Source organism: Scyliorhinus torazame, chromosome 11, assembly GCF_047496885.1.
Source record: "Scyliorhinus torazame isolate Kashiwa2021f chromosome 11, sScyTor2.1, whole genome shotgun sequence".
Classification (NCBI taxonomy): Eukaryota; Metazoa; Chordata; class Chondrichthyes; order Carcharhiniformes; family Scyliorhinidae; genus Scyliorhinus; species Scyliorhinus torazame.
The window spans coordinates 169,783,401-169,810,643 of record NC_092717.1 but is presented as its reverse complement, the minus strand read 5'-3'; the positions used below and the strand labels follow the sequence as shown (position 1 = coordinate 169,810,643).

At 46.5% G+C, this 27,243-nt stretch overlaps 1 protein-coding gene across 5 annotated transcripts in view; it reads left to right on the top strand.

Annotated features, from left to right (window-relative positions):
* The first annotated feature begins 19,720 nt into the window (after window positions 1–19,720).
* gra (granulito) overlaps window positions 19,721–27,243 on the top strand; it is a 293,031-nt gene continuing 285,508 nt past the window's right edge. Inside the window, exons 1-2 of one of the 5 annotated variants that reach the window (XM_072467990.1) lie at window positions 19,721–19,842; window positions 20,068–20,370. In XM_072467990.1, coding sequence (XP_072324091.1) covers window positions 20,339–20,370 — 32 coding nt within the window. In that variant the 5' untranslated portion in view covers window positions 19,721–19,842; window positions 20,068–20,338. Of the gene's footprint in view, window positions 19,843–20,064; window positions 20,371–27,243 lie in introns of all 5 variants that reach the window. The other 4 variants (XM_072467992.1, XM_072467994.1, XM_072467991.1 and 1 more) reach the window with 4 other exon arrangements.

Genomic DNA, 27,243 nt, shown 5'->3' with positions numbered 1-27,243 from the left:
ATTCATGCGACAAGTAGTTGGGACCTGGAAAGCACTGCCAGAGAATGTGGTGGAGACGGATTCAATTGAGGCATTGAAAAGGGAATTAGATAATTACCTGAAAAGGAAAAATGTGCAAGATTATGGGGAGAAGGCATGGGAATGACACGAGCAGAATTTCTCATTTGTAGAGCTGGTGCAGGCACGGTGGACAACTGGCCCACCTCTGTGCTATAACAATTCTGTGATTCTATGTTTACCAATGGGGTCTGGCAACGACACTGTCGCATATTCTTCTCTTTACTGCTGTCATATGCTTTCAGGTCATCTGCAGTGGGTATTTGATTACATACCAAAACTAAAGGAAAACTGTTCTGACTTCTCATCTGAAATCATAGACAAGGTGCACCAAGTCCTCATGATGTTGTTGAACCGGTATTCTACACGGAGGAGCACCTTCAGTGGCAAATAGACAAACTTTCTCACACCTTTGATTTGACTATCAGGAAGTCAACTGTCATGGTCCAGAATATTGCCGTACCACCATTTATCAGCATTGACAATGTGACCCTGAAGGTTATTGAAAATTTCACATATCTAGCCCTTATAATCACCGTCATCTGTCACTTGATGCTGAAATCAACACATGCATCACAAAAGCTGCAACTATTTCCCAGCTGAGTAAGAGAGCAGAACAACAGCAACCTGGCTAAGAAGACTAAACTATGAGTCTACTAAGCCTGCATCTTTAGCACACTCCTCTACATTGGTGAGTCCTAAACAACATTACTGAGCTGGAGAAAAGGCTGATCAGTTTCCAACTTTACTGTCTCTGACACCTCCTTAGCATCTTATTATAACCTGCCTGCTTACCATTGGCTGGGGAATAATGACAATCCCACAGTCCTGTGGGAGTATGAGCTTCCCCAATGAGGGGGGCGGAGAAACCATTAGTAAATTCCAAGTATAAATAAAGCTGGCCAATTTGGAACCAGCAGGAAGGAGTGTGCAGCAAGGGAAGTTGCTGCTGCTGTTAAATATATATGTTATTGTAAATAAATGTTATTACTTTGTATCCTTAAAACTCGTGCTGGATTCTTCGTGGCCCTCACAAAACTGGCGACGAGGGTTAAAGTGAATAGCTGTCTACACTGCTGAAGCCACCTCCCTGGATTTTTGTTGGACACAGGTTGGAAGTTGTTTTCTATTATACCATGCCTCTGTACGGACGTTTGGATGTTTTTGATGCTGCGCTGGAAAGCTGGAACCAGTACACACAACGGATGCGTTACTATTTCCGGGCAAACAATATCACCGAAAACGAGCGCCAGGTGGTCATATTGCTCACCGCCTGTGGCCCGCATACGTTTGGGGTGATTAGGAGCCTTCCGTACCCAGCTGCGCCGGACACCAAAACGTTTGATGAACTTGCGAATATAGTGGGGCAACATTTTAACCCAACCCCGTCCACGATAGTCCAGCGTTACCGGTTTAATACCGCTGAGAGGACACCTGGAGAATCCCTTGCTGATTTTCTATCCAGGCTACGCAGGATTGCCGAGTACTGTGAATATGGTGAGACCTTGTCAGAAAAGTTACGCGACCATTTGGTTTGCGGTATTAACAATGCGGCCACCCAGAGAAAGTTGTTAGCTGAGCCAACATTGATTTTTCAACAGGCCATTCAAATAGTATTGTCCCGAGAGAGCGCAGAACGAGGAATGCAGGAGCTATAGGGAATGGAAGTGCATGCCTTGGGGCGCAACCCCTTCCGTCCGAAAACGTCCCCCCGCACTTCTGCGGTACCTTGGGCGAGGCAACGCCCGGACCGACGCCAGTGGCCATCGGACATTCCTCCCTGAAGGGTGCCTTCCCCAGAACCAATGGATGAGGAGCCATGTCCGTGTCAGACTTGTAGGCGCCGGCCCCGTCGCGGACGGCGGTCCTGGGGGCGCCAGAGGTGCCGTTGTTCCGACTGAAACTGGGACCAGCCCAGGGGCCGTAACTGGGACCAGCCCAGGGGCCGTACCTTCCATGTGGATGAACCTGCGTCGACTACTCCCGAGGACGTGGAGACGGAGGACGACTGCCTGTAGCTGCATTGTGTGGCAGCTCCCCGTGTGGCCCCCATTAAGGTGACAGTACGGGTCAATGGCCACCCGCTTGAGATGGAGTTGGACACTGGCGCAGCGGTCTCCGTGATCGCCCAGAGGACATTCGACCGCATCAAGCAGGGTATACAGACCCTTACATTAACCGACTCACAGGCCAGGTTGGCCACCTACACGGGGGAACAACTGGACATTGCAGGAACTACAATGACCCCTGTTGTTTATGGACGCCAGGAGGGGCGTTTCCCACTTATCGTGGTGTGCGGCCATGGGCCCAGCCTGTTGGGTCGGGACTGGTTGCGCCATTTGCGGTTGCAATGGCAGCACATCCTCCAAACAGTTTCTGAAGGGTTGACTACGGTGCTAGGACGATACCCAGATGTATTCCAGCCTGGTTTGGGGAAAATAAAAGGGGCCGTAGCCCGTATCCAAGGTGAACCAGGAGCCACGCCGCGCTATTTCCGGGCGCGCCCGGTGCCTTACGCCTTGCTCGAGAAGGTAGAAGGGGAGCTCACTCATTTGGAGAGTTTGGGTATTATCAGGCCCGTCCGTTTTGCTGACTGGGCAGCACCAATTATACCTGTAATGAAGCCAGATTCCACAGTTCGCTTGTGTGGCGACTATAAACTTACAGTGAATACGGCTTCCCGACTCGACCGATATCCAATGCCTCGCATAGAGGATCTCTACGCGAAGCTTGCAGGTGGACTCTCGTTCACAAAATTAGATATGAGTCACGCCTGCCTGCAGTTGGAGCTGGACCCTGCCTCCCGACCATATGTAACGATTAATACACACCGTGGCCTGTATGAATATACACGGTTGCCCTTTGGAGTATCCTCTGCCTGCGCAATTTTTCAACGTGTTATGGAGGGCATTTTGAGAGGTTTACCACATGTTGCTGTCTACTTAGATAACGTTTTGATTACAGGGACGACGGAGCAGGAACATTTGGAAAATCTGGAGGCTGTCCTTAGACGCTTTTCGGAGGCTGGAGTCCGTTTACGTCGCACAAAGTGCGTATTTCAGGCAAAGGAAGTAGTCTACCTAGGTTATCGGGTGGACCGCGAAGGTTTGCACCCCATCGCAGAGAAGGTGCGTGCGATTCAACAGGCCCCCGCCCCGACTGACACTTCGCATCTTCGTTCTTTTCTCAGTCTCGTAAACTATTACGGGAAGTTCCTCCCCAATCTGGCAACTACGCTGGCCCCTTTGCACCTTCTGCTAAAGAAAAATCACACCTGGGTTTGGGGTCAGCCGCAAGAAACCGCTTTCCGGCGGGTAAAGCAACAATTGTCGTCGTCTGGGTTACTAACCCACTATGATCCTGGAAAGCCTTTGCTCGTCACATGTGATGCATCCCCGTATGGTATTGGGGCCGTCCTGTCCCACAAGATGGAGAACGGGGCCGAGCGACCGATAGCTTTCGCCTCCCGCACATTGACTGCAGCGGAGAAAAAGTACGCGCAGATCGAGAAGGAGGGCCAGGCAGTGGTTTTTGCGGTGAAACGCTTCCACCAGTACGTGTATGGCCGCCATTTCACTATCGTGGCTGATCATAAGCCTCTGCTGGGACTTTTCAGAGAGGATAAGCCAATACCGCCCATTGCTTCCGCACGGATCCAGCGCTGGGCTTTGTTGCTTGCTGCATACGAGTATTCTCTGGAGCACAAACCAGGAACGCAGATAGCAAATGCCGACACACTGAGCCAATTGCCTTTATCGACCGGCCCCATGTCGACCCCCACGACCGGTGAGGTGGTTGCAACCCTAAATTTTATGGACACCTTGCCTGTCACGGCATCACAGATCCGTGAGTGGACCCAGACGGAGCCAGTCCTGTCAAAGGTTCGGCACATAGTCCTGTGTGGTGGGCAGCATAGACAGCTCCCAGGCGAGTTGCGAGCATTTTCCTCCAAGCTGTCAGAATTCAGCGTGGAAGACGGCATCCTCTTGTGGGGGACGCGTGTGATTGTCCAGGAAAAAGGCCAGGAGCTGATACTAACAGACTTGCACAATGGGCATCCAGGTGTGACCAAAATGAAAATGTTGGCCCGGAGTTATGTCTGGTGACCAGGCCTCGACACCGACATTGAGAAGGTGACCCAAAACTGCTCCATTTGCCAGGAGCATCAGAAGCTTCCGCCGGCCACGCCCCTACATCACTGGGAATGGCCAGTGCGGCCTTGGGCATGCTTGCATGCAGATTTTGCAGGCCCTTTTCAAGGATCCATGTTCCTTCTATTAATTGATGCCCAGTCTAAATGGCTAGAGGTGCATAAGATGCAGGGGACAACGTCCTGCACAACAATTGAAAAGATGCTTTTGTCTTTTAGTACGCATGGCCTCCCCGAGGTGCTGGTCACGGATAACGTCACTCCATCCACGAGTGAGGAGTTTGCGAGGTTCACGAAGATGAACGCATACGCCATATCCGCACTGCCCCTTACCACCCTGCTTCAAATGGGTTGGCAGAGCACGGAGTGCAGATATTCAAAAGAGGCCTAAAGAAGCAGTCTTCTGGATCAATGGACACGAGACTAGCTCACTTTCTGTTTACGTATAGGACCACCCCCCCATGCGGTGACTGGGGTAGCTCCCGCAGAACTCCTAATGGGCCGGAGACTTCGCACCCGCCTTAGTATGGTTTTCCCGGACATTGGCGCAAAAGTACGCCGCACACAAGAGCGGCAGGGACAGGGATTTTCTCAGCATCGGCCGATTCGGCAGTTTGCGCCCGGTGACCCAGTGTTCGTTTGGAATTTTGCTGGTGGTGCCCAGTGGGTTCCTGGCGTAATCTTTCGCCAAACGGGCCCTATATCTTACCAGGTGCAAGCCCAGGGTCGTCTCCAGCGCAAACATGTAGACCACGTTCGGTCCAGAAGAGTATCCCCTCAAAAGATTCCCCGCCCCCGGAGCTCATTTCTACAGCCGCAGAGACCAAAGACAAGTCCTCACAATCTTCCACTGGTGCCTCACTCGAAGCCTGCACAGGTCATTACAGAACCGAATGGAGATAGAGACGCTGACATGACGGAGGCAGCAGACCCTGACTCCGAGATGGAGACACAGGATGCATCAGAGGGGGAACCCTCGGGTCCACGGGCCGTGGATGTACAACCGTTGCGCCGTTCATCACAGAAGCGCCGGTCTGTCTCGTTACACGCCGCCTGATCCAGCGCCGTGTGCAAATGGTGTCCGGCCTGCGGCAAAACGAGTCCGACGCCCTCCTTCGCCAGGGTCTTCGGTGGATTCCTTGGACTTTGGGGGGGAGGGATGTTATAACCTGCCTGCTTACCATTGGCTGGGGACTAATGACAATCCCACAATCCTGTGGGAGTATGAGCTTCCCCAATGAGGGGGGCAGAGAAACCATTAGTAAACTCCAAGTATAAATAAAGCTGGCCAATTTGGAACCAGCAGGAAGGAGTGTGCAGCAAGGGATGTTGCTGCTGCTGTTATATATATATATATATATATGTTATTGTAAATAAATGTTATTACTTTGTATCCTTAAAACTCGTGCTGGATTCTTCATGGCCCTCACAAAACATCTCTTGCAGGACAAGGTCACTAATATAGAGGTCCTGATGTGTATTAATTTCATCAGCTGAGCCAATGCCATCAGCACTGGCTTGGTCACATTCATTAGATGAATGAAGGCCTTTTTCACCACCGTTCGTGACCTCTCCTCTGCAACTAGGACACTTGCAAGCAAGATAGGAAGATGCCTGGATACTGTCACTGAGAACTGGATGGCAGTCGCTGATGGCTGTGACTTCTGGATGCTGACTGTTTGGAAAGGCATTGGAAGAGGCGCGCAGAAATTACAGGTTCAACTGGCTGAGAAGAGGGCCAAAAGCAAACAGGGGCCAATCAATCGTACACCTTCTCAGACATGGGGTATCTCTGCAGAGAATGTGGCCGAGGCTTCCATGTCAGCGTAGGGCTCCTGAGCAATGCTAGTTGGTGGTTAACACAGAGTTGACTAGCAGGGTGCAAACCATCATCTTATGGGTCGAAAGGGTGCCATTTTATATCATAAACTCTGAAATGATTTTGACATTTCTAAAACGTATCCCTTCATAGTTTAAAATCCCTTGGAACAATAGAATACTTTATTGTGGACCATGGGGCTAAAGGCCGATACATCCCCTGGACCTGATGGGTTGCATTATAGGATATTAAAGGAAGTAGCTACAGAGATAGTGGATGCACTGGTAGTAATCTCCCAGGAATCCTTAAATTCTGGAAAACTTCTAGAGGATTGGAAAACTGACTATGTAACACCCTTATTCAAAAAGAGAAAGAAAACAGGTACAATGGGCCATTTGGCATTTCATCTGTCATTGGGGAAATGTTAGAGCCCATTATGAAGGATTTAACAGAACATTTGGATTACATAATAAAATCAAGCAGGTCAAAAGGCTCCATGAAGGGAAAATCATGCCTGACAAATTTATTTAAATTATTTGAGGTGGTAATGAGCAGGATAAATAAAGGGGAACCAGTAGATGTAAAATACTTGGATTTCAAAAACGTGTTTGATAAGGTACCACATAAAGGACTACTTAATAAGATTAGAGCCAGTGGTATTAGGGGTAGCATGGATAGAGGATTGACTAACTATTAGAAGATAGAGGGGCATTTACAGGATGGCAACTTCAAACTAGTGAAGTGCCACAGGGATCAGTGCTGGGGCCACAATTATTTGCAATATATATTAATGACTTGGATGAGTGAAGTGAATGTACTATGCTAAGTTTGACACAAAGATAGTTGGGAAGGGAAATGGTGAGGATGACACAAAGAGTCCACAGAGTGATATAGGCAGGTTAAGTGAATGGGCAAAAAGTTGATTGATGGAACTTAACATCGGAAAATGTGAAGTTATGCACTTTGGTAGGAGGCATGAAGGAGCTGAATATTATTTAAATGGAGAAAGATTACAGAAAGCTGCAGCACAGAGGGATTTGGGAGTACTCATGCATAAATGAAAAAATCTAGCATGCAAGTTCAGCAGGTAATAAGGAAGGCAAATGGAATGGTGGCCTTTATTTCAAAGGAAATGGAGTAAAAAAAAAAATAGGAAAGTCTTGCTCAAACTATACAGGACATTTGTTAGACCACATCTGGAATACCATGAACATTTTTAGTCCCTTTATTGAAGGAAAAATATACTGACATTGGAGACAGTCCAGATAATGTTCACTGGGTTAAACCCAGGTATGGAGGGATTTTCTTCGGCAGATTTTTAATAGTGATGGAGGTCTACAGTAAAGAAAAGGCCCTTCGGCCCATCGTGTCTGCGCTGGTCAAAAACGACCACCTAAGTATTCTAATCCCATTTTCTCGCACTTGGCCCATAAGCTTGTATGCCTTGACAGCGCAAGTGCACATCTAAATACTTCTTAAATGTTATGAGGGTCTCTGCTTCCAACACCCTTTCAGGTACTAAGTTCCAGATTCCCAGCACTCTCTGAGTGAAAAAGTTTCCCCTCACATTTCCTCTACCCTCCTGCCCTTACCTTAAATCTATGCCCCCTTGTCATTGGTCCCTCTGCCAAGGGGAAAAATTCCTTCTATCTACTCTATCTATGGCCCTCATAATTTTATACATCTAATAATAATCTTTATTATTGTCACAAGTAGGCTTACATTAACACTGCAATGAAGTTACTGTGAAAATTCCCTAGTCGCCACACTCACGCGTCTGTTCAGGTACGCTGAGGGAGAATTCAGAATGTCCAATTCATGTAACAAGCACGTCGTTCAGGACTTGTGGGTGGAAACTGGAGCACCCGGAGAAAATCCACGCAGATACGTGCAGATTCCGCACAGATAGTGACCCAACCGGGAATCGAACCTGGGACCCTGGCGCTGTGAAGCAATAGTGCTAACCACTCTGCCGCCCTCAATCATGTCAGGATTCAATAAGGGAATCAAGGGTTATGGGGATAAAGCAAGAAAGTGGAATTGAAGATTATCATATCAAATCAGTCATGTTCCCATTGAATATCGGAGCAGATTTGATATGCTGAATAGCTTACTTCTGCTCTTATATCTTATGGTTTTTGGTCTTATTGTGTAAAATCAAACTGTTAACTGGATATATGTCATGACGAAATTGGTTGCAACAAGGGCAATCTTCCCTCGACTGGAAGGCTGCATATGAGAATATATCCATATGCATCCCGACCTCAGGAATGTGACAATTGTAACAATCTTCAAGAAGGGAGATAAATCATACTATGGAAACAATTGAGGCATTTCCCTCTTCTCCATAACAGGGCCGAATTGCCTACATACTGCGACTGCGGAAATCCTCCCAGAAACACAATAAACACACCACAACAATGTGGAGGACCCTCTGGGGCTGTACTGAAGTGCACCCCTGGACTGATTGCGGCAGTGGAAGCGTGTCTCCAAGACTCCAATGCATCGCTCTATAACTGACCAGGTGACAGTGTGTGCCTCGATATACTGGGATTCCGCTTCAATCTGAGGCCTCTATATTGGTGTCATCAGCCGTGACCTCGGCCAGTATTTCTTGTCCCCTCAAGATCCAGCGTGGCAGTCTGGGGTTGTTCTCGAAGACTCCAGGGATCTGTGAGTGCCCCAATATGAAAGTATCATGCACACTCCCAGGGAAGCATGCACATATATGTATTATGATCATGCGGTGGTTGCAGATAAGTTGAACGTAATACCATAAGACATAGGAGCAGAATTAGGCCACTCGATCCAGCGAGTCTGCTCCGCCATTCAATCATGGCTGATATTTTTCTCATCCCCATGCTCCTGCCTTCTCCGCATAGCCCCTGATCCCCTTATTAATCAAGAACCTGGGCGTGAATCCCGCCACCACCGGCCGCCGAATTCTCCGGCACCGGATATTCGGGGAGGGGGGGAAATCGCACCGCGCCGGTCGGCGGTCCTCTCCGCCCCCCCCCCCCGGCGATTCTCCTGCCTGATATGGGCCGAAGTCCCGCTGCTGTCATGCCAGTCCCGCCGGTGTGAATCAAACCACCTACCTTACCGGCGGGACTGGCGGCGCGGGCAGGGCTCCGGGGTCCTGAGGGGGCGCGGAGCAATCTGGCCCCAGGGGGTGCCCCCACGGTGGCCTGGCCCGTGATCAGACCCCACCGATCCGCGGGCGGGCCTGTGCCGTAGGGGCACGCTTTTCCCTCCGCCTCGGCCATCGCCTTCACCATGGCCGACGTGGAAGAGACCCCCCCGTGCATGCGCGAGGATGACATCAGCAGCCGCTGATGCTCCAACGCATGCGCGGACTTCCGCCAGCCGGCGACGTCCTTTCGGCCCCAGCTGGCGTGGCGCCAAAGGCCTTCCACGCCAGCTGGTGGAGCGGAAACCACTCTGGTGCGGGCCTAGCCCCTCACTGTGAAGATTTGGCCCCTAAAAGGTGCGGAGAAATCCGCACATTTGAGGCGGCCCGACGCCGCAGTGGTTCCCACCACTCCATCCCACCGGCAATTCTCCCACCCGCGATGGGCCGAAGTCCCGCTGCTGTCATGCCAGTCCCGCCGGTGTGAATCAAACCACCTACCTTCCGGCGGGACTGGCGGCGCGGGCAGGGCTCCGGGGTCCTGAGGGGGCACGGGGCAATCTGGCCCCAGGGGGTGCCCCCACGGTGGCCTGGCCCGTGATCGGACTCCACCGATCCGCGGGCGGGCCTGTGCCGTAGGGGAGCTCTTTTCCCTCCGCCTCGGCCATCGCCTTCACCATGGCCGACGTGGAAGAGACCCCCCCCCCCTGCGCATGCGAGGGAATGACATCAGCAGCCGCTGATGCTCCCACGCATGCGCGGACTTCCGCCGACGTCCTTTCGGCCCCGGCTCGCGTGGCGCCAAAGGCCTTCCACGCCAGCCGGTGGAGCGGAAACCACTCCGGTGCGGGCCTAGCCCCTCACTGTGAAGATTTGGCCCCTAAAGGTGCGGAGAAATCCGCACCTTTGGGGCGGCCCGATGCCGCAGTTGTTCCCACCACTCCATCCCGCTGGGACTCCCCGCCCCGCCGGGTAGGGGAGAATCCCGGCCCCTATCTATCTGTCTTAAAGACACTCATTGATTTGGCCTCCACAGCTTTCTGTGGCAAGAGTTCCACAGATTCACCACCCCCTGGTTGAACAAATTCCTCCTCATCTCTGCTTTAAAGGATAGTCCCTTTAGTCTGAGATTGTGTCCTCTGCTTCTAGTTTTTCCTACAAGTGGAAACATCCTCTCCACGTCCACTCTATACAGGCCTGTAAGTTTCAAAAAGATCCCCCCTCATCCTTCTAAACTCCAACGTGTACAGACCCAGAGTCCTCAACCGTTCCTCATACGGCAACCTCTTCATTCCAGGGATCATTCTTGTGAACCTCCTCTGGACCCTTTCCGAGGCCAGCACATCCTTTCTTAGATAGGGGGCCCAAAACTGCTCACAATACTCCAAATGAGGTCTGACCAGAGCCTTATATAGCCTCAGAAGTACATCCCTGGTCTTGTATTCTAGCCCTCTTGACATGAATGCTAGCATTGCATTTGCCTTCCTAACTGCTGACTGAACCTGCACGTTAACCTTAAGAGAATCGTGAACAAGGACTCCCAAGTCCCTTTGTGCTTCTGATTTCCTAAGCATCTCCCCATTTAGATAATAGTCTATGCCTCCATTTCTTTATCTGAAGTGCATAACCTCACACTTTTCCACATTGTATTCCATCTGCGACTTCCTTGCCCACTCTCCTAGCCTGTCCAAGTCCTTCTGCAGCCCACCTGCTTCCTCAATACTACCTGTCCCTCTATAGATCTTTGTATCATCTGCAAACTTAGCAACAGTGCCTTCAGTTCCTTCTTCCAGATCATTAATGCATATTATGAAAAGTTGTGGTTCCAGCACTGGTAGAGGCACACCAATAGTCACCGGCTGCCATCCTGAAAAAGAACCCTTTATCCCCACTCTCTGCCTTCTGCCAGTCAGCCAATGCTCTATCCATGCCAAGATCTTACCCTTAACACCATGGGCTCATAACTTATTTAACAGTCTGCTATGTGGCACCTTGTCAAAGACCTGAAAATCTAAATAAATCATGTTCAGTAGTTCTCCTTTGTCTAACTTCCTTGTTACTTCCTCCAAGAACTCGAACAGATTTGTCAGACATGACCTCCCTTGAAGCCGTGCTGACTCAGTCCTATTTTATCATGCACTCCCAAGTGCTCCGCGATCTCAACTTTAATAATGGACTCTAAAATCGTACCAATGACTGAAGTCAGGCTAACCAGCCTATAATTTCCCATCTACTGCCTCCCTCCCTTCTCAAACAGTATTGTTACATTAGCTACTTTCCAGTCCTCTGGGACTCTTCCTGCCTCCAGTGATTTCTGAAAGAACACCCCCAATGCCTCTGCAATCTCCTGTGCTATCTCTTTTAGAACCTGGGCCGTAAGTTTCCCCAGAACCTTCTCATTAGTGATGGTCACTGCACTCACCTGTGCTCCCTGATTTTCCTGGAGCTCTGGCGTCCCACTGGTGTCTTCCACCGTGAAGACTGATGTAAAGTAACTATTCAGCTCCTCTGCCATTTCTTTGTTTCCTATTATTACTTCTCCAGCCACATTTTCCAGTGGTCCAATGTCTATTTTTGCCTCTCTCTTACCTTTTATATATTGCAGGGAGTGGAACCCTTGTGATTGACATAGGACACTTCCTGATGCAATGGTACACTCAAGGTCACATTTGTCCCATCAATGGCCCCCTGGACCTGTGGCAATCCAGCAATGGAAGGAAATCCTCCTGCCCTGTTACCTTGATGGGCCTGTTCAAGGTCAAAGTTGATGTACTCAAGAGGCCAGAGCATACAGAACATCCGTGGCCTCTCGGATGCACTTGTGGGCTGATGATGGAGAGATCCCACATAGGTCACCAGGTGAACCATGGAATGATCCTGTGGTAAAAACGTTGAGGGCTGCCATGGCCTTTACAGTCACAGGGACTCTTCATCGCTCATCCGGCCATGGTAACTTCCCTCGCCCTTCAGAGTCGCCTATGGGCTCACGTCTGGTTGTTCCCTCCCTGAATATCAGCAGCAGTGATGTTCAATATGTATTGGGGCATATGAACGCCTTTGTGAATCTTGAGGGCTGCTGGATCCCCCAGGGGATTTGAGTGATCGCAGCTACGAGGCTTGACACTATGCCTCCCGATGCCCTGCTCCCAACCTTTATCCTTTAACACTTAAGATTTCAACCCCTCATTGCCCATTGGTAAGTGTCAAAAGATGATGTCCAGTTAATTGGACAAGCAAGACTCTCAGGAATGTTAACAGAAACAATTGCTCTCTGAAAGGCTACACTATTGGGTGCAGTTCATACTTGGGCTTTGTTATCCTGTGATCTAATTCCTTTTATGCCTTAATACTTGGCAGCTCACCTCTGAGTGAATGTGCAGTGGCACCGCGCACCCCCCCCCACCCCCACCCCCGCAGCCTGATCATCACAATCCTGCCTTGTCTCTCAGGGTCACACCCAGCCAGCCCATACGCTGACAACCTTCAGCCTCAACACTCCCTCTCCTCCACATCATGAACCCACCCTAAGCCCAGGCCATTGGCAACTGCTATCTAGGAGTTCGCTCTCACTTCTTTGGCACACTGGCTGACGAATTATTACTGGCAGAAAAACTATTTTCACACAAAAAGCGTTGCCCTATAATCTCTGAGGGCTATCAGCGGCTGTGAAAACAAAGAGCCTTTCACTCACTCTGGACTGTGAACTACTTTTAAACCACACAGGCTTTAGAATTACTCTGGCCTGTGAAAGGATTTTAAAGCAGGCACACAGCAGGCTTAATAGAAACATAGATTAATCATGACCCTCAGCCCAGGGAGGCCCCGACATGCCCCCATCACCCCCAGCCCTCACTCCCAAAGCCCAGCACCCTTAAACGACCTCCTCCATAGCTGCCCAGCGGTTTTTTCCCCTTGTGCACCATGACACAAAGTGGAGAGCGGTACTGACCTGCCTCTCTCCATAGTGCCTGCACCACTTTTTTATAAAGTAGTAGTAATTTGCACCTGCCTGACATCATGGTGATGGGTAGGAAGATTCAATGAGGCCAAACATCTGATGTTAAGCTTGCTAATTACATTCAAATTGATTAAAATGTATTCAAATAAGTTTCAAGCCCAGCGTCAATGGAGAGGGCCCGGGGAGATCACGTTAGGAGTTTTCGCTGGCACAAATCCCATTTTTGGCCTGTCCGTGGTGGCCATTACAGAATTTGCGCCCGCTGTGAACTGGCCAAGAAAGTAGTGGCCTAATATGCAGAGCAATTATGTCACCACATTCCTATACTACAGTGGGACCTGAATTGTGTTTCAGCGACATATAAGAGCACTAGAAAAATTCCATCAGCAATTCCTCCATCGCATACTTTGGATTGAATGGGAGGACCATCAAACAAACATTAGTGCCCTTCTTGAAGCCAAAATTCCTGCAAAATCAAGTTTGAGGGACTGGACGCTGTGTCTGGATGGCCAAAAACTGTTTTCCTCACCCGTTTTCTCAACTCTCAAACAGCTAATATCCTAGAAGAGGACAACGAAAATGCTTCAAAGGCACCCTGAAGTTTTTCTTAAAGAATAGCAGCATTGATACTAGTGACTGGAACAGGCTTTTTATCAATTGTTCAGAATGGGGACAGCTTGTAAATAAAACAGCATCATGTTTTGAGTCCCAACGTCTTAAGCAAAGCTTGACAGATTCCAATAATGTCTGGGACATGCTGTCCTATGTGCCCAAAGATCTGTTGGCCAATAATCAGTCTGTTCAACCACATGAAGATCCATGGCAGAAACTCATAACACTGAGTGGACATCCTTCTCGAATTGAGGGACAGCTGATGATGATGACTGGAAGGTTGGATATGATATAATAATAATAATAATCTTTATTAATGTCACAAGTAGGCTTACATTAACAATGAAATGTTACCACACTCCAGCGTCTGTTCGAGTACACAGAGGGAGAATTCAGAATGTCCAATTCACCTAACAAGCACATCTTTTGGGACTTGTGGGAGGAAACTGGTGCACCTGGAGGGAACCCACGTAAACACAGGGAGAACGTACAGACTCCGCACAGACAGTAACCCAAGTGGGAATCGAACCTGGGACCCTGGCGCTGTGAAGCAACTGTGCTAACCAATGTGCTATTGTGCCACCCGAGCATGCTCATGCATCCAGGGTAAGGCAGGACAAATAGATTTTCCAGTTCATTGACTTCCTGTGAATAATTTTTGTTATCTGTGTTAAACGGGAAATGCTGGTAAACACTCAGCAAGTCTGACAGCATCTGTGGAGAGGGAAACGGAACCAAAGTTTCATTGTATTTACTGTTTGCCTAGTCAGGACTCAAAACTGGTGATTATTCTTCCTTGAGGAATGTTTCTTTGTGGTTCTGGCTTGTTCCAGCATGACATACCTAATGACACAAGTTCAGAATTAATTGAATTCTCAGTGGCAGACGTGGCAATCAGGTATAAGACCATAAGATCATAAGACATAAGAACAGAATTTGTACTATCAAGTCTGCTATGCCATTCAATCATGGCTGGTATGTTTCTCATCCCCATTCTCCTGCCTTTTCCCATAACCCCCGATCCCCTTATTAATCATGAACCTAATTATCTCTGACTTAAAGATACTCAGTGACTTGGCAATGAGTTCCACAGATTCACCACCCTCTGGCTGAAGAAATTCCTCCTCATCTCTATTTTAAAGGATTTTCCTTTCAGTCCCTTCAGTATCTGAGCTTGATAATATTATCAGAGATGGTGTGAACTATCCATGTTTATAGAATTGCTTAACACAACTGATTTTGCCCTACTCTTGTCTGGCAAATTGCTAATTAGATCATCCTGGTATGCAAAGATAACCCTAGTTCCATTTCTTTATTTGCAGCTATCTTCTTAAACTCTCTCCCCGAATTGTTTTACTTTTACCTCCAACTGTGAGGAACTAATGGACTTTGTTTTCTCATTAGGTTCTAGACTGTTCAGCTGCCTCTGCTGCACCTTTGTTTACGAAGCCAAGTCTTCCCCCAGTACCCCTTGCCCTAACTCTTTCTCTAATTTCTCTCCTATCCTTATTCCAATTTCAAGAGACCCACCTCTTCCTCTCAACACTATTCTCACTACAGTGAGAATTCAATCTTCTATTCAATCTTCCTTAATTGTCCCCATTCTGGATCTCTTTCCCCACATATTGTCAAGTCTACCATCAGACATCATCATCAGGAAAAAATCCTTGACCCCTCTGTTCTTGCAACTAAACTATTGCTTCATTCCGAATCTCCCTTTCCTCTTGAACGTGGCGCCACCTCTCAAATTTATACCTATTTTTCCTAAATTCCATATTTGAACGTCTCCAATCAGGTTTCTGCTCTTGTTGCAACAATGAAATTACTCTAGTTAAAGTCACAACTTATATCCTTATTGACTTTGATTGTGGTGTATTATCCTTCCTCATCACTTCTCACCCTCTCTGCAGCCTTTATCATACCTGACCAAACCATCTTCTTCAAAAACGATCCTCCATCATCCAACTGAGTGGAACTATCCTCACCCGAATCCATTAGTATTTATCCAATTGTAGACATAACATCTCTTGCAATAGCTTGTCTTCCTGGCTTTGCACAAATTACCTCTGGGAATTGCCTCTGATTTCTTAGCCACATGTCGCATCCCCCCCATCTCCCCAAGCAGAATCGTCTGAAACATGTCAGGTTCCATGTGCTCAATGACATTCAGCTCCACCTCATTACCACCATCCAGCATTGGATACCCAAAATTTCATCCAGTTGCACATTGGGAAGACTGATGCTATTGCCTTCGGCAGTAATAATAAACTCATTTGACAGGCTACTGATTCCATCTCCCTCCCTATTCACCTATCTGGGATATAGCACACTTCTTGTAATTGGCATCCGATTTGATCCTGAATTGTGCTTCCAACCCCATATTCTCTCCATCACAAAGACCACCCATTTAAATCGCTATAATGTTCATTTAGTTGAGTATGGAATTAACAAAAGCATTGATGAAGCTTTCAGCAATAAGTGGATTGAAGCAGGCAATATTACTGAGATGAAAGGTGAATTTATTGAGTGCTCTGCCCAAAGGCAGGTCTGACCCATAGCACCATGATCTCCACCAGAGGTAAAACAAGGAGGCAAGTCCCGCTTCCACTCCAGCCAGAACGGGGATTGAAGCCCATCCACACCATCTGTCCAGTCAACTAGCAGCATACACTTTTGTATGCATGTTGTAGCCTGGGGCTATGGATAGTGATGGTACAGGTTTCAATTCTTTCGTCACATGCTTACCAGGAATCTCTCCCACTTTTGCCATTTGCTATTGGCATATGTTGGAAAGATTTACAAGTTGATGCTCAACCTGCTGGGCAGCATTATGAATGCAACTTCCTTGGCCATCAAATCTTGGGGTGGGACATGAACCTGGAGCTTCTGGCTCAGACGCAGGAACATCACACAGTGCACTGCAAGACATCATAAACAAACTCTGAGTTATGAGAGGCTGGGAGTGTAGGAGGCTTAGGGGTGATCTTATAGAGGTCTATAAAATAATGAGGATCATAGATAAGGTAGATAGTCAACATCTTTTCCCAACGGTAGAGGCTAGAACTAGAGGATATAGGTTTAAGGGGAGAGATACTGTTTTTGAAAACTCACCACTATTCTTAGAAGTCCCCCTATACCAAAAAGGGCCGACATTCTAAATGGTGATCAGGGATTTTCATTCCCCGACTCCGATACAGGCTTCAGTGGGTGCTATTCAGGTCAAACAATGTTTTCAAGTTGTCCCCCGGTATAACCCATACCTTCACCGAAGATTTCATCTACTTACCACTTAGTAGCATCGATCCTGGTCCTGCATTGCGAAGTAAGTTTGGAATAACCACTATTTCAGGTTAAATTAAGTTATTGTATTATTATATTTTTTCTTTAAAAAGCTGCAAATACTTTCTTTACAGAAAGGAAAAAGAGCTTGCTTCTGGATCCTTCTGCTTGGTTGAAGGGGCCTTCAGGCCCAACTTGACAATCAATCTTCTTTTTAAAATCTGGTCTTCTTTAGATGTATTCGCTGATGAGCTCGGTTGCTGTGTCCTATCTTTCCCATGTACCGAGCTATGAGAGCTGGCTATCTCTGAGCTGACTCTGCCTACTTTTTAAATTCTAGTCTTCCTTAGATGTATTAGCTATTTTAGCTCGGCTGCTTTGCCCTGTCTCTTTCCCATGGCCGAGCTGACTGTAATCTGACTCTGAACTGTTTGTTCCTTCTCTGCTTCTCCCCCTCTCTCTCGCTCTGAGTTCTGCTTCTGGTTCTGGTAGTTCCTGCCCTGGTCTCTGGGTTTATATTTTTCTAACAGTTATCTAGTTTTTATGACTTTATTGTAAAGTAACTTATTTCACTTTGATTGTAAAAAGTATCTTTGATCTAAACATTCTAATCCAACTAAGTACTCATTTTGACATAACCTCATCTCATAGATCTGATTACATTGTTTCCTTTGTGATGTTCCAAATGCTTTGGTTTCAAGAGGTGTTAATTTTGGTTTGGTTCCTGTCATTTCTATAGTTTTATTTTCCAATTGTGTCCTCAGCTCATAATTTTGACTTTGATTTTGGCTTTGAATTATGTTTCTCGTAGACTGATAGTCTCCAGTTTTCTTTAATTTACCTGGTATTATCAAGTTTTCACACCTAGAATTCTCACCAAATTCAACTGTACCTCATCCATGCTTTTCCAGATGCTTACTAAGATAGTTACTTTCAATGAAGGTGTGAGCCATTGTTTTTGGCTTCATTCAAAATCCTGTTTGTCTTGTTTGCTAAGCCTGCTTGACCAAGGATATCTGCATTTTACAATTCTGCTCCTGAGCAGCTGCTGTTAACCCTTTGTGGGATCTTTCCCTGTATCCTCTCATGTTTCTCTCAGACCAGATATTGCCAGACTTCAATGTTTCAAATGACACATCTTTCCATATTTTCAATAACAATACAAAAGAAACCAGAGCAGAAATTTCTTCATACAGAGGGTAGTGAGCAGAGGTGGTTACGATTTTGTCTTTTAGAATGCAGTTCAACAGTTACATGGACAGGTGTGTATAGAGGGATACGGGCCAAATGCGGGCAAGTGGGACTAGCTTAGTGATAGAAACTGGGTGGCATGGAGAAGCTCGGCCAAAGAGCCTGTTTCCATGTTGTAAACATGACTCATATTCCAACCAATCAACCCAATAAAGTTCCAAATCCAATCATCGATAAAGTTAGCATCCAGGGTTACTTGCTACTCTCTGTGCAGATCTTTATAGAGAGATCCTTTCAGGAACAACCTGAAAACCTTCCTGTTGTCAGACTCAAATCCTATGGCAAAACTGTCAAACCTACCGACAGACCTGGCTCATCTCTTCAATTACATCATCTGTGTCCTACTAAAATTTGCCATTGTCTGCTTAGCTGGGATGAAGCACCATCCTTCATTAATTATCTACACCCCAGGGAGCCAGCTTTCTCTAAACAATATGCCATTAGCCATCTACATGTAAACAAGTAAATGGGTAGAGTCAGCTATTCCCTCACTTTTACAACACCTTAATTACAGCTTTAGCAGACATAGTGCCTGCATGTATTTGAGCCCAAGGTTTGTAATAACACCACTACAACACTATATAAAATATAGTAGGGTGCTCTTTCCAAGGTCAGTGCAGACTCGATGGGCCGAATGGCTTCCTTCTGCACTTTTGAGATTCGATGATTCTATACAACAATTCCCACATTCATCACAAAAGCAGGCACATGATCCAGTGAGCTGGTAAAAGGATGCAGAAATAATCGGTTTGAGTTTAATTTTTAAGACTGCAAAACTTTTGTTTTAGAGTCTATCTAGCGTATAGCTCTCTTACAGGTATACCTACCATTGGATGCTGAACTCTTTCCGGGGACCTGCAATCTAACGGTTTAGTTTTGCCAGTGGCAGGATGCCCGTTTTTTGCGTAGACCTGGACTTCTTAAACCTCTTCGTTTTAAAAATTAGGTCTAAGTTCTCTCAACCAACATACATGCAGAGGTTGCATTTGGGGACTCCGCGCACACTCCATATTGAGCAAATTGTCGATTTCTCAATAATTTCGTTCCAAAGATTCCTGGCAGCAAATTCTGGAGATTCAAATGCAAAAACCCGTTTGTGCGCCGGGTAAGGTAAAGGTACAGCGCCAGCTCTCAATTTGAGTGCGGGAGTTTGAGTGTGGGGGGGGGGGGGGGGGGCGGGGACTGCTTTGTCATGCAGGTAAGACAATACGATCCTTGTTTTGATTTCAAATTTGGGACTCATTGTTTGGACGTGCCGCCAAACCGGGGGGGGCGGTGCTTGGGCTGATTTAAATGACCCGAGGGTGCGATCAGCGGTGATCGATGCGCGAGGACCATAGTTTGTAAATGGAGCGAGAGAAGTGGGGGTTGTTCTCCTGGTTTGGTTTGACGGGTTGCAAGTGCAGTGCGGTGAGGGCCGGCCAGGAATGCACTGGAAAGATGTCCATAGCTGCTGACACACTGACAGACGACACGCGCCACGTCACTGCGGTACCTGTTGTTGTGGTTGGCAGGGCAACCGTTCCAGGTGACAGTCCCGTCGGTTATCCAGCTTCATAACCCCCTCCTCTCAATGCAACTTCTCTGTGAGTATTTCTCCTCCATAATGTGTTCTCTTTTTAACTCCCGTGTGTTAAATAACTCTTTCAGTTGCGGGGAAACATTTCCTGGGCTGCGTTAATTTCTTCCTTGCGGCGTTTAAAACTTTTCTCTCCCCCCCCCCCCAAATCTCATTTAAAAGTCTGAGACCGCCGCCTTGATTTGTCTCCTTTTTTTTAATGATCCCCATTCCCTCTGCATTTTTCCAGCAGGTTTGTTTTTATAGATCCCAGCCGGACGTTCCCTTCTCGGCGATCGCCATCCCACCCACCACCTCCTCCCCAAGCATACACCCATCTCGCCCCCCTCGCTCACTTTCTCGGGCTCCCTCTCCGCGCAGGAAGAGCTCGAGACCAACGGAAGGGCACGTGCGGTCTGACGAAGTGGGTCGGCCGAAGCAGCTCGAGCTCTGTTTGGGGGCAGTGCCGCACCTGGCGGAGGCGGAGTGACTGGTCGCGTGGGAGGCGCTCGAGCGAGGAGGGGATGGCGGAGGTGAAGGGCGTCGCTCAAACTGGGTGAGTACGACCGTTCAAATCTGACCGGAGCCAAGCTCGTCTTTTAAAGAAAGACTATATACCTAATAAACGTTTTTGTTTCTTCTCCGCCACAGGACACAGAGCGTAAACGGGGCGGGGGCAGAGGGGTCAGTTTCACAGCAGGAACCTGCCTGTCAGCGATCCCTGTCACCTCACTGGATGCCCGGTGTTTGTGCGAGGGACAGTTCGTTAGATTTTCGGGTCCCAGCCTGAAGTTTAAATGGCCTCAATCACTCGCCGTTTAGAATCAAAAAGTGACCTTGTTGCCACCGATGTTTTAAGGGGAGGGGGTCGGTGTGCCACGGTCTGCCGTCGACTCTGCCCCGTTCTTCGTGTGTAAACAGGATATTCAACTGCGAGTGGCAACTGAGACTTGATTCTCAGGCTTCTGGCACTCCGCTGGGAATTGGTCACCGGGCGCTGGGAATTGGTCACCGGGCTCAGTTCCCCCGGCACTTCTTGCCAAGGTCCAGCTGACTTCGCAAAGATCAGAGATCAAACTTGAGAGTTTCTCCATCTGTTATATTTACCTCCCAAGTCATCAGGATTGCTCTTATCACAGGATATGTTGATAAAGCGGAATTTATGGGGAAGGAACATTGTTCAAAGCGCTCTCCCCGTTAGCGGGCATCATTCTACTTTAATTTATTTAATTTGTGTTTGTTTTCTTTAAATTACGGCTGAATAGCATGCAGAGCAGCTCCATTAAAAACAGCATGAACAGCTGAAATTGCTCCAGATATTACGATCGTGAAATGCACAAGGATTGAAATTATTATTGCGGTAGAATATTATTTAAAGGAGTAATCACACCACAACAGCAACAACGTGCATTTATGTAATACCTTTAATATAGGAACACTTTACAAGACCTTTTAACAGGTGCAATAAAAATAGAAGCTGATCCAATGGGGAGATTATAGAAGGGGTGAACCAAAACGTGGCTAAAGAGGTGGATTTAAGGAGGCCTTAAAAGGAAAACCACAAGAAGCCAAATTCAAGGAAAGCGAATTCAGAACTGAGGACAGACGAAGAAAGGAACAGAACTCATCCTATCAGCCCCTTGAGCCTGTTATGTCTTCGGTCAAATCGTGGCTGGACTTGTATCTCAACTCCATTAACTTGCATTTGCTCTTTATCCCCTTGATATCCTTCCCAATGATCTATCAACACTATGCACGCTGAAAATCCGAAATAGAAACGGAAAATGTCGGAAATGTTGAGCAGGTTTGGGAAAAGAACATGGTTAAGGGAACGAACTTTCGCATCTGAGTAGGTACGCAGAGTTGGGAAATTTACTCACTCGGAGAATCTTTCCCGAAAGGGTCGATTTTCGTTCTGCGGGGTGAGTCGGGTTAACGCTCCAGGAACAGTACGAGAGTGTGGAGGCGGACTGTTTAAAAGGCCCGCCCTGATGTGCTGGGATTCATCGAAATTACAACAAAGTGGCAATGCTCACACGCCCCATACTCTTCCATCCATGACAAGTAATGCTCCTCCCCCACCCACCGAAACCCCATGACCCCTTATACTCGCCATGTCAGTCAGTGCCTGTTAGCGGGAGAGAGTCTCAAATAAATCATTCAACGCTCAGGGCTGGTCCTCCCATCAAACAGTTTATTTCACCATAGGGGAGATGGGGTCTGTTAAAGTCCCAGATCGTCACTCCACCGAAGAAATGAAATCATTCTTATACATTTTCCTAAACAGCTACACAGCCCATTTCGGCTGGACTCTGTCCAATAATATTGATAATAAGATTATATACATCAGTTATATATCCAATTAAATTTCACATTACATAAAGTGGGTTGGTACCTTACTAGCCCCTGACTTCATGAAAAAGTCACTCATACTAACTTTCTTTCCTGCCTGCATCTGGAGACCTTGAGCTGGCGCAGATGAATAATGCTCCATTCCCTGTGGGTGCTGTTTATCACTTCATTGTGAATGCCTCCCCAGAATCTTCCATGTCTGTTTCCTACTCAATGCCTTAATATCAATCATCCTTGTCTCCCTGACTATCTCTGCTGTCTGTAATTAAATGATGTTATGTATACCAGCTTGCAACTTAACCCAGTTAATGGATGTTCAGGAATGTGGCTAATTCAGCTAACAGCCATTTTGTGTAACTTTTTAATTGTATGTCTGTCCTTTCTGATATTAGTAATTCGTAGGTTATAAAATCACATGCATTGTTTATATACTATCTATTCCAACAAATTGCCTCTTATACAGGCATCTAAGCCAGGGTACCTTTATCTAAAATCTTCTTTCTAAATCTGACTTCTACCCAACTGTCACGGCTGATCATAACCTCCATGCCAATCTAGGCCTCTCTGCCCATCGCCCAATGTCCCTCATACCATCCAGGCCAACCTGCAACCTCTACATACCCCACATGGCCCTTCATAGCACCTCTACTAATATGCCAACTCATGCCAATCCATGATCCCCGAGTCATCCCCAAGGGCCTTTATACCCCTAATGCAATTTTATTGCCATCTCATGCTAACGCATGCCCCCACCACCCTTTCCCCTTACACTCTTCATGCAAACTCACACAGTATCCATCATGGGCAGACCTCAAGAGCCATGGTGAAACAGTATGAAAATAAAGTTCTAAGTATCTATTACAGATGGCTGTATTAAAAAACACACACCTGTTGATGGTCTTGCTTATGTTTTAAGATTCTGTCACCTTATCAGGAACAGGAGCAGGGATATACCATATGGCCCCTCAAGCCTGCTCCACCATTCAATACAATCATGGTTGATCATCTGTTTTAACTCCACTTTTTCTCCCATTCCCATATTCCTTCATTCCCTGATTCTGGATTCTTTGTATCTACTCGCTCAGCTTTCTTTATTATTTTTAAACATTTAAGTTTGATCACTTCTGAACTCAGACATATGCATTCTGTCCTCATTCATTAAAACCTGGTATGATTCGAGTGAATCTGTATTGAATTCCTCCAAGGCCAATATATCTTTTCTGAGATGTTCTGCCTGCATTTGGTATTCCAGGTGGGATCTGATCAAAGTTCTGTGCAACCAAAGCACATGTATTTGAACGCACTTGAGAAAAATATTCTATTAACCTTTTTTGGTTACTTTTTGTACCTGTGATGGGTACTTTGGACATCCAAATTCCTTGCACCTCCACATTTCTTCATCTGTCACTGTTATGGAAATGAAATGGAAATCACTTATTGTCACAAGTAGGCTTCAAATGAAGTTACTGTGAAAAGCCCCTAGTCACCACATTCCAGCGCCTGTTCGGGGAGGCTGGTATGGGAATTGAACCATGCTGCTGACCTGCCTTGGTCTGCTTTCAAAGCTAGTGATTTAGCCCTGTGCTAAACCAGCAATTATGAACAATTATGAAAATATTACCATTTGCTTTTCTTAAATTCAAAGTAGGTGATCTCATATTTTCTTGTTTTGGCTTCTGTAAGGGCTCATCCTGTTGATTCCCTTTATCCCCTTTCTTTATTTTTGCTGTTATCATTTTGATCCGTGGGTGCTTAATGCACATATATGTTTTAAGTCGAGCAGGGAAGTGAGGTATTCAAAAGTTACAAAGGAGAACACTATGCTTCAGACAGCAGAACACTTTTTGGCACCTGATAGATCGGTGGGACTTAGTCGATTAGTTGGCTGATGGCCAATGAATTGGCTGAAAGGCCATATTCTGCTCGGTAATAGGTGGTGATTGGATCCTGCCAGAAGTGGGATGATTTTCCCAAATAACCAAGGAAGGGCAGTTGAGTCCTGGATGCCCAAAGGAAAGGATCTTCTCTCGCTCTCTCTTTCTCGCTCGCGCTCTCTCGCTCTCTCTCTCGCTCGTTCTCTCTCTCTCTCTCTCTCTCTCTCTCACTCGTTCTTTCTCTCTCGCTCGTTCTTTCTCTCTTGCTCGTTCTTTCTCTCTTTCTCCAGAAAAGCTGCATATCTGTACAGAGACCTGAATGAATCCACAGTGAAAATCATTACAGATTGAAAGCAGAAACCTCAAACTGAAAGACTAAATTAAAGGAAGGTGTGCTGGATGACAACCATCTGAAACAAAGAGTATTATGCTTTATACTTTTATCGTTATTTTACATTGCTCTTTTCCCCTCTGTGTTTGCCCAACCTTTGTCTGTGTGTGTATGTGTGTAGAGGGTGGGACGAGTTTAACTGGAGTGTTAGTAATTAGATAATAGTTAACCTGTTGCATTAGCTGCGTACTTAATTATAGTTATTATTATTAATAAAGTTAATTGTGTTTAAATTTACAAACCTGGTGAGTGTAGTTATTGGACAGCCAAGGGCCAAGGACTTTGGATGTTTTTGTAAGAATTATTTATTAATTTTAATTGTATTGTGAGTCCAGGTCAAATGGGGCTGGAGTTGACCAGGCACTAGCACGGGAGGCTCGTAATGTAATATGGGGGCTGGTCCAGGATATTTGGAATGGTAGACAGTGATGTTTAGGTTACGGTATAAATTAAAAAGAGGCACCAATGGTATAATAGGTTGCCTCTGGAGGCTGGTCAGATGTTTCTTCAGGTCGATGACTTGTCTTTGGTTTACTTAAAAGCGCTTCAAAAAGATAAGCTAATCAAATTGGCAGGTGAATTAAAAACAGAGGTGCGAGCTAAAGCGAGGAAGGTAAAGATAACTGAAGCGATGCCTCAGCATTTAAATTTGAAAGAAATGCCAGGGGAGAGAGGAAAAGGCATGAGATGTTAAGGAATGGGTTAAGAGACATTCTAATTAGATGTCTCATTTATGTTCAGTATCTAATGATTGACACTGATATGTAAAGAGGCTTCAGGTGGCCTTTGGAGCATGTGATGTAGTGATAGAGTTTTGTACATAGGAAAATAAAGGTATTTGTGAAAGGGAGCAGAAATCTTGACTCTTCACACAACAGCAGCCAAAGGCTGACATTGGTAGCAGGGGATGGTTGCTGTGCAAATGTGAAGGGTTGAAAGATACAACTTTTCCAGACTCAACCAAGGAGTGAGTGAGAAGAAAGAAAAAAAATATATATGGCTGAACCTAGGATAACGATGGCCGGATATGACTATCCACCATTATTTTCTGAAAGGGGATTGTACGACCAATGGAGAAGTGCAGTTGTTATGTGGACTAAGGTAACTGCCTTGGGAAAGAGGAAACAAGGTATGGCATTGGCTCTTTCTCTACATTATGAGAGTTAAATCTGAAGTAGTGTTTTCTGAGCTGGAATTGGAACAATTAGACTGGATAAGATTTATCAAAAGGATGACTTGTTAAGTGCGCATGAAGCCTGGTCAGAATTTGATAAATTCCGGAAAACAGAGGATATCTCTATTGAGTATATAATGGAATTTAACAGACTATACAGAAGGCTGCACAAACACCGCCTGGAATTTCCACAGTCTGTTGGCATTCAAATTACTGGACTGTGCTAGAGTGACCAACATGGATAGGCTCCTGGTTTTGAAGGAGTTAAGTTTGCGGATAATGATACCTTATTCAATCAGATGATAGAGGCCTTAAAGAAGTTTCTGGGGAAATATTCAATTCCTATGGCTCTTATGACACAAATGGGCCAGTCAGCAATAAAACAGACCATGAAAGATACACTACTGACAGGATGGTGAAATCGTACGGCTACAAACAGGTTACAAGAGTATAGAAAGAGATCGGGACCTGGAAATTATGAGGACAGAAACCCATTTAAAACCTATAATAGGAGGAGGGACCTGGAGAATGGAAAAAAGAAAATGAACCCCAGAAATACCCGGGGTATGAGAAATCGATGTTTTTGGTGTGACTCTCAATACCATTTTGCTTTCAACTGTCCAACATGTTATAATAGTGTGTCTAAAGCTACATGTGACACGGAAGAGTCGGAAGAGGAAAAATATAGTGACCAGAAAGAAGGCATTGTCCTATTAACAAGCAGTTTTACTCTGGTAATGAGGGTGTTTGTTGCAGAATCCTTCAATTGTACTGTATTGGACAGTGGCTACACATCTACTGTATGTGGAATTGACTAGTTCAAATGTTACCTGGACTCTGAATGCTGAAAATTGTAACAAGGTTAAGGAATTTGAAAGTTCCACAAGTTTCAGGTTTGGGGATGATAATACTCTGAGGTCGCTGAAAAGAGTGGTGATCCCTTGCAATATATATATTTTAATTGGGAGACTAAGTAGAGGTGATAGCAGCTAGGGCAGTGGAATGTTCCTCCTGCAGAATGTTCGAGGTAAGGGAGACCACCGGTGTCCTTGCTGACTTCACCTGCGGGAAGTGTAGCCATCTCCAGCTCCTCACAGACCGTGTTAGGGAACTGGAGCTGGATGAACTGAGGATCATTCGGGAAGCTGAGGGGGTGATAGATAGAAACTACAGGGACATAGTTACACCTGAGAACAAAGGTAGCTGGGTAACAGTTCGAGGTGGGAAGAGGAGGAAGCAGTCAGTGCAGGGATCCCCTGTGGTCGTTCCTCTCAACAATAAGTATACCGCTTTGGAGACTATTGGGGGGGAAATTATCTAGTAGTGGTAGGCTGCAGTGACCGGGTCTCTGGCACGAGGTCCGGCTCTGGGGCTCAGAAGGGAAGGGGGGAGATTAGGAAAGCACTAGTTATAGGGGACTGGATAGTTAGAGATACAGACAGGCGGTTCTGTGGGCACGGGCAAGACTCTCGGTTGGTTTGTTGCCTCCCGGATGCCAGGGTCCATGACGTCTCGGATCGTGTCTTCAGGATCCTTAAGGGGGAGGGGGAGCAACCAGAAGTCGTGATGCACATTGGTACCAAAGATGTAGGTAGGAAAAGTGGTGTGGATGTAATAAAGGAGTTTAGGGAGTTAGGC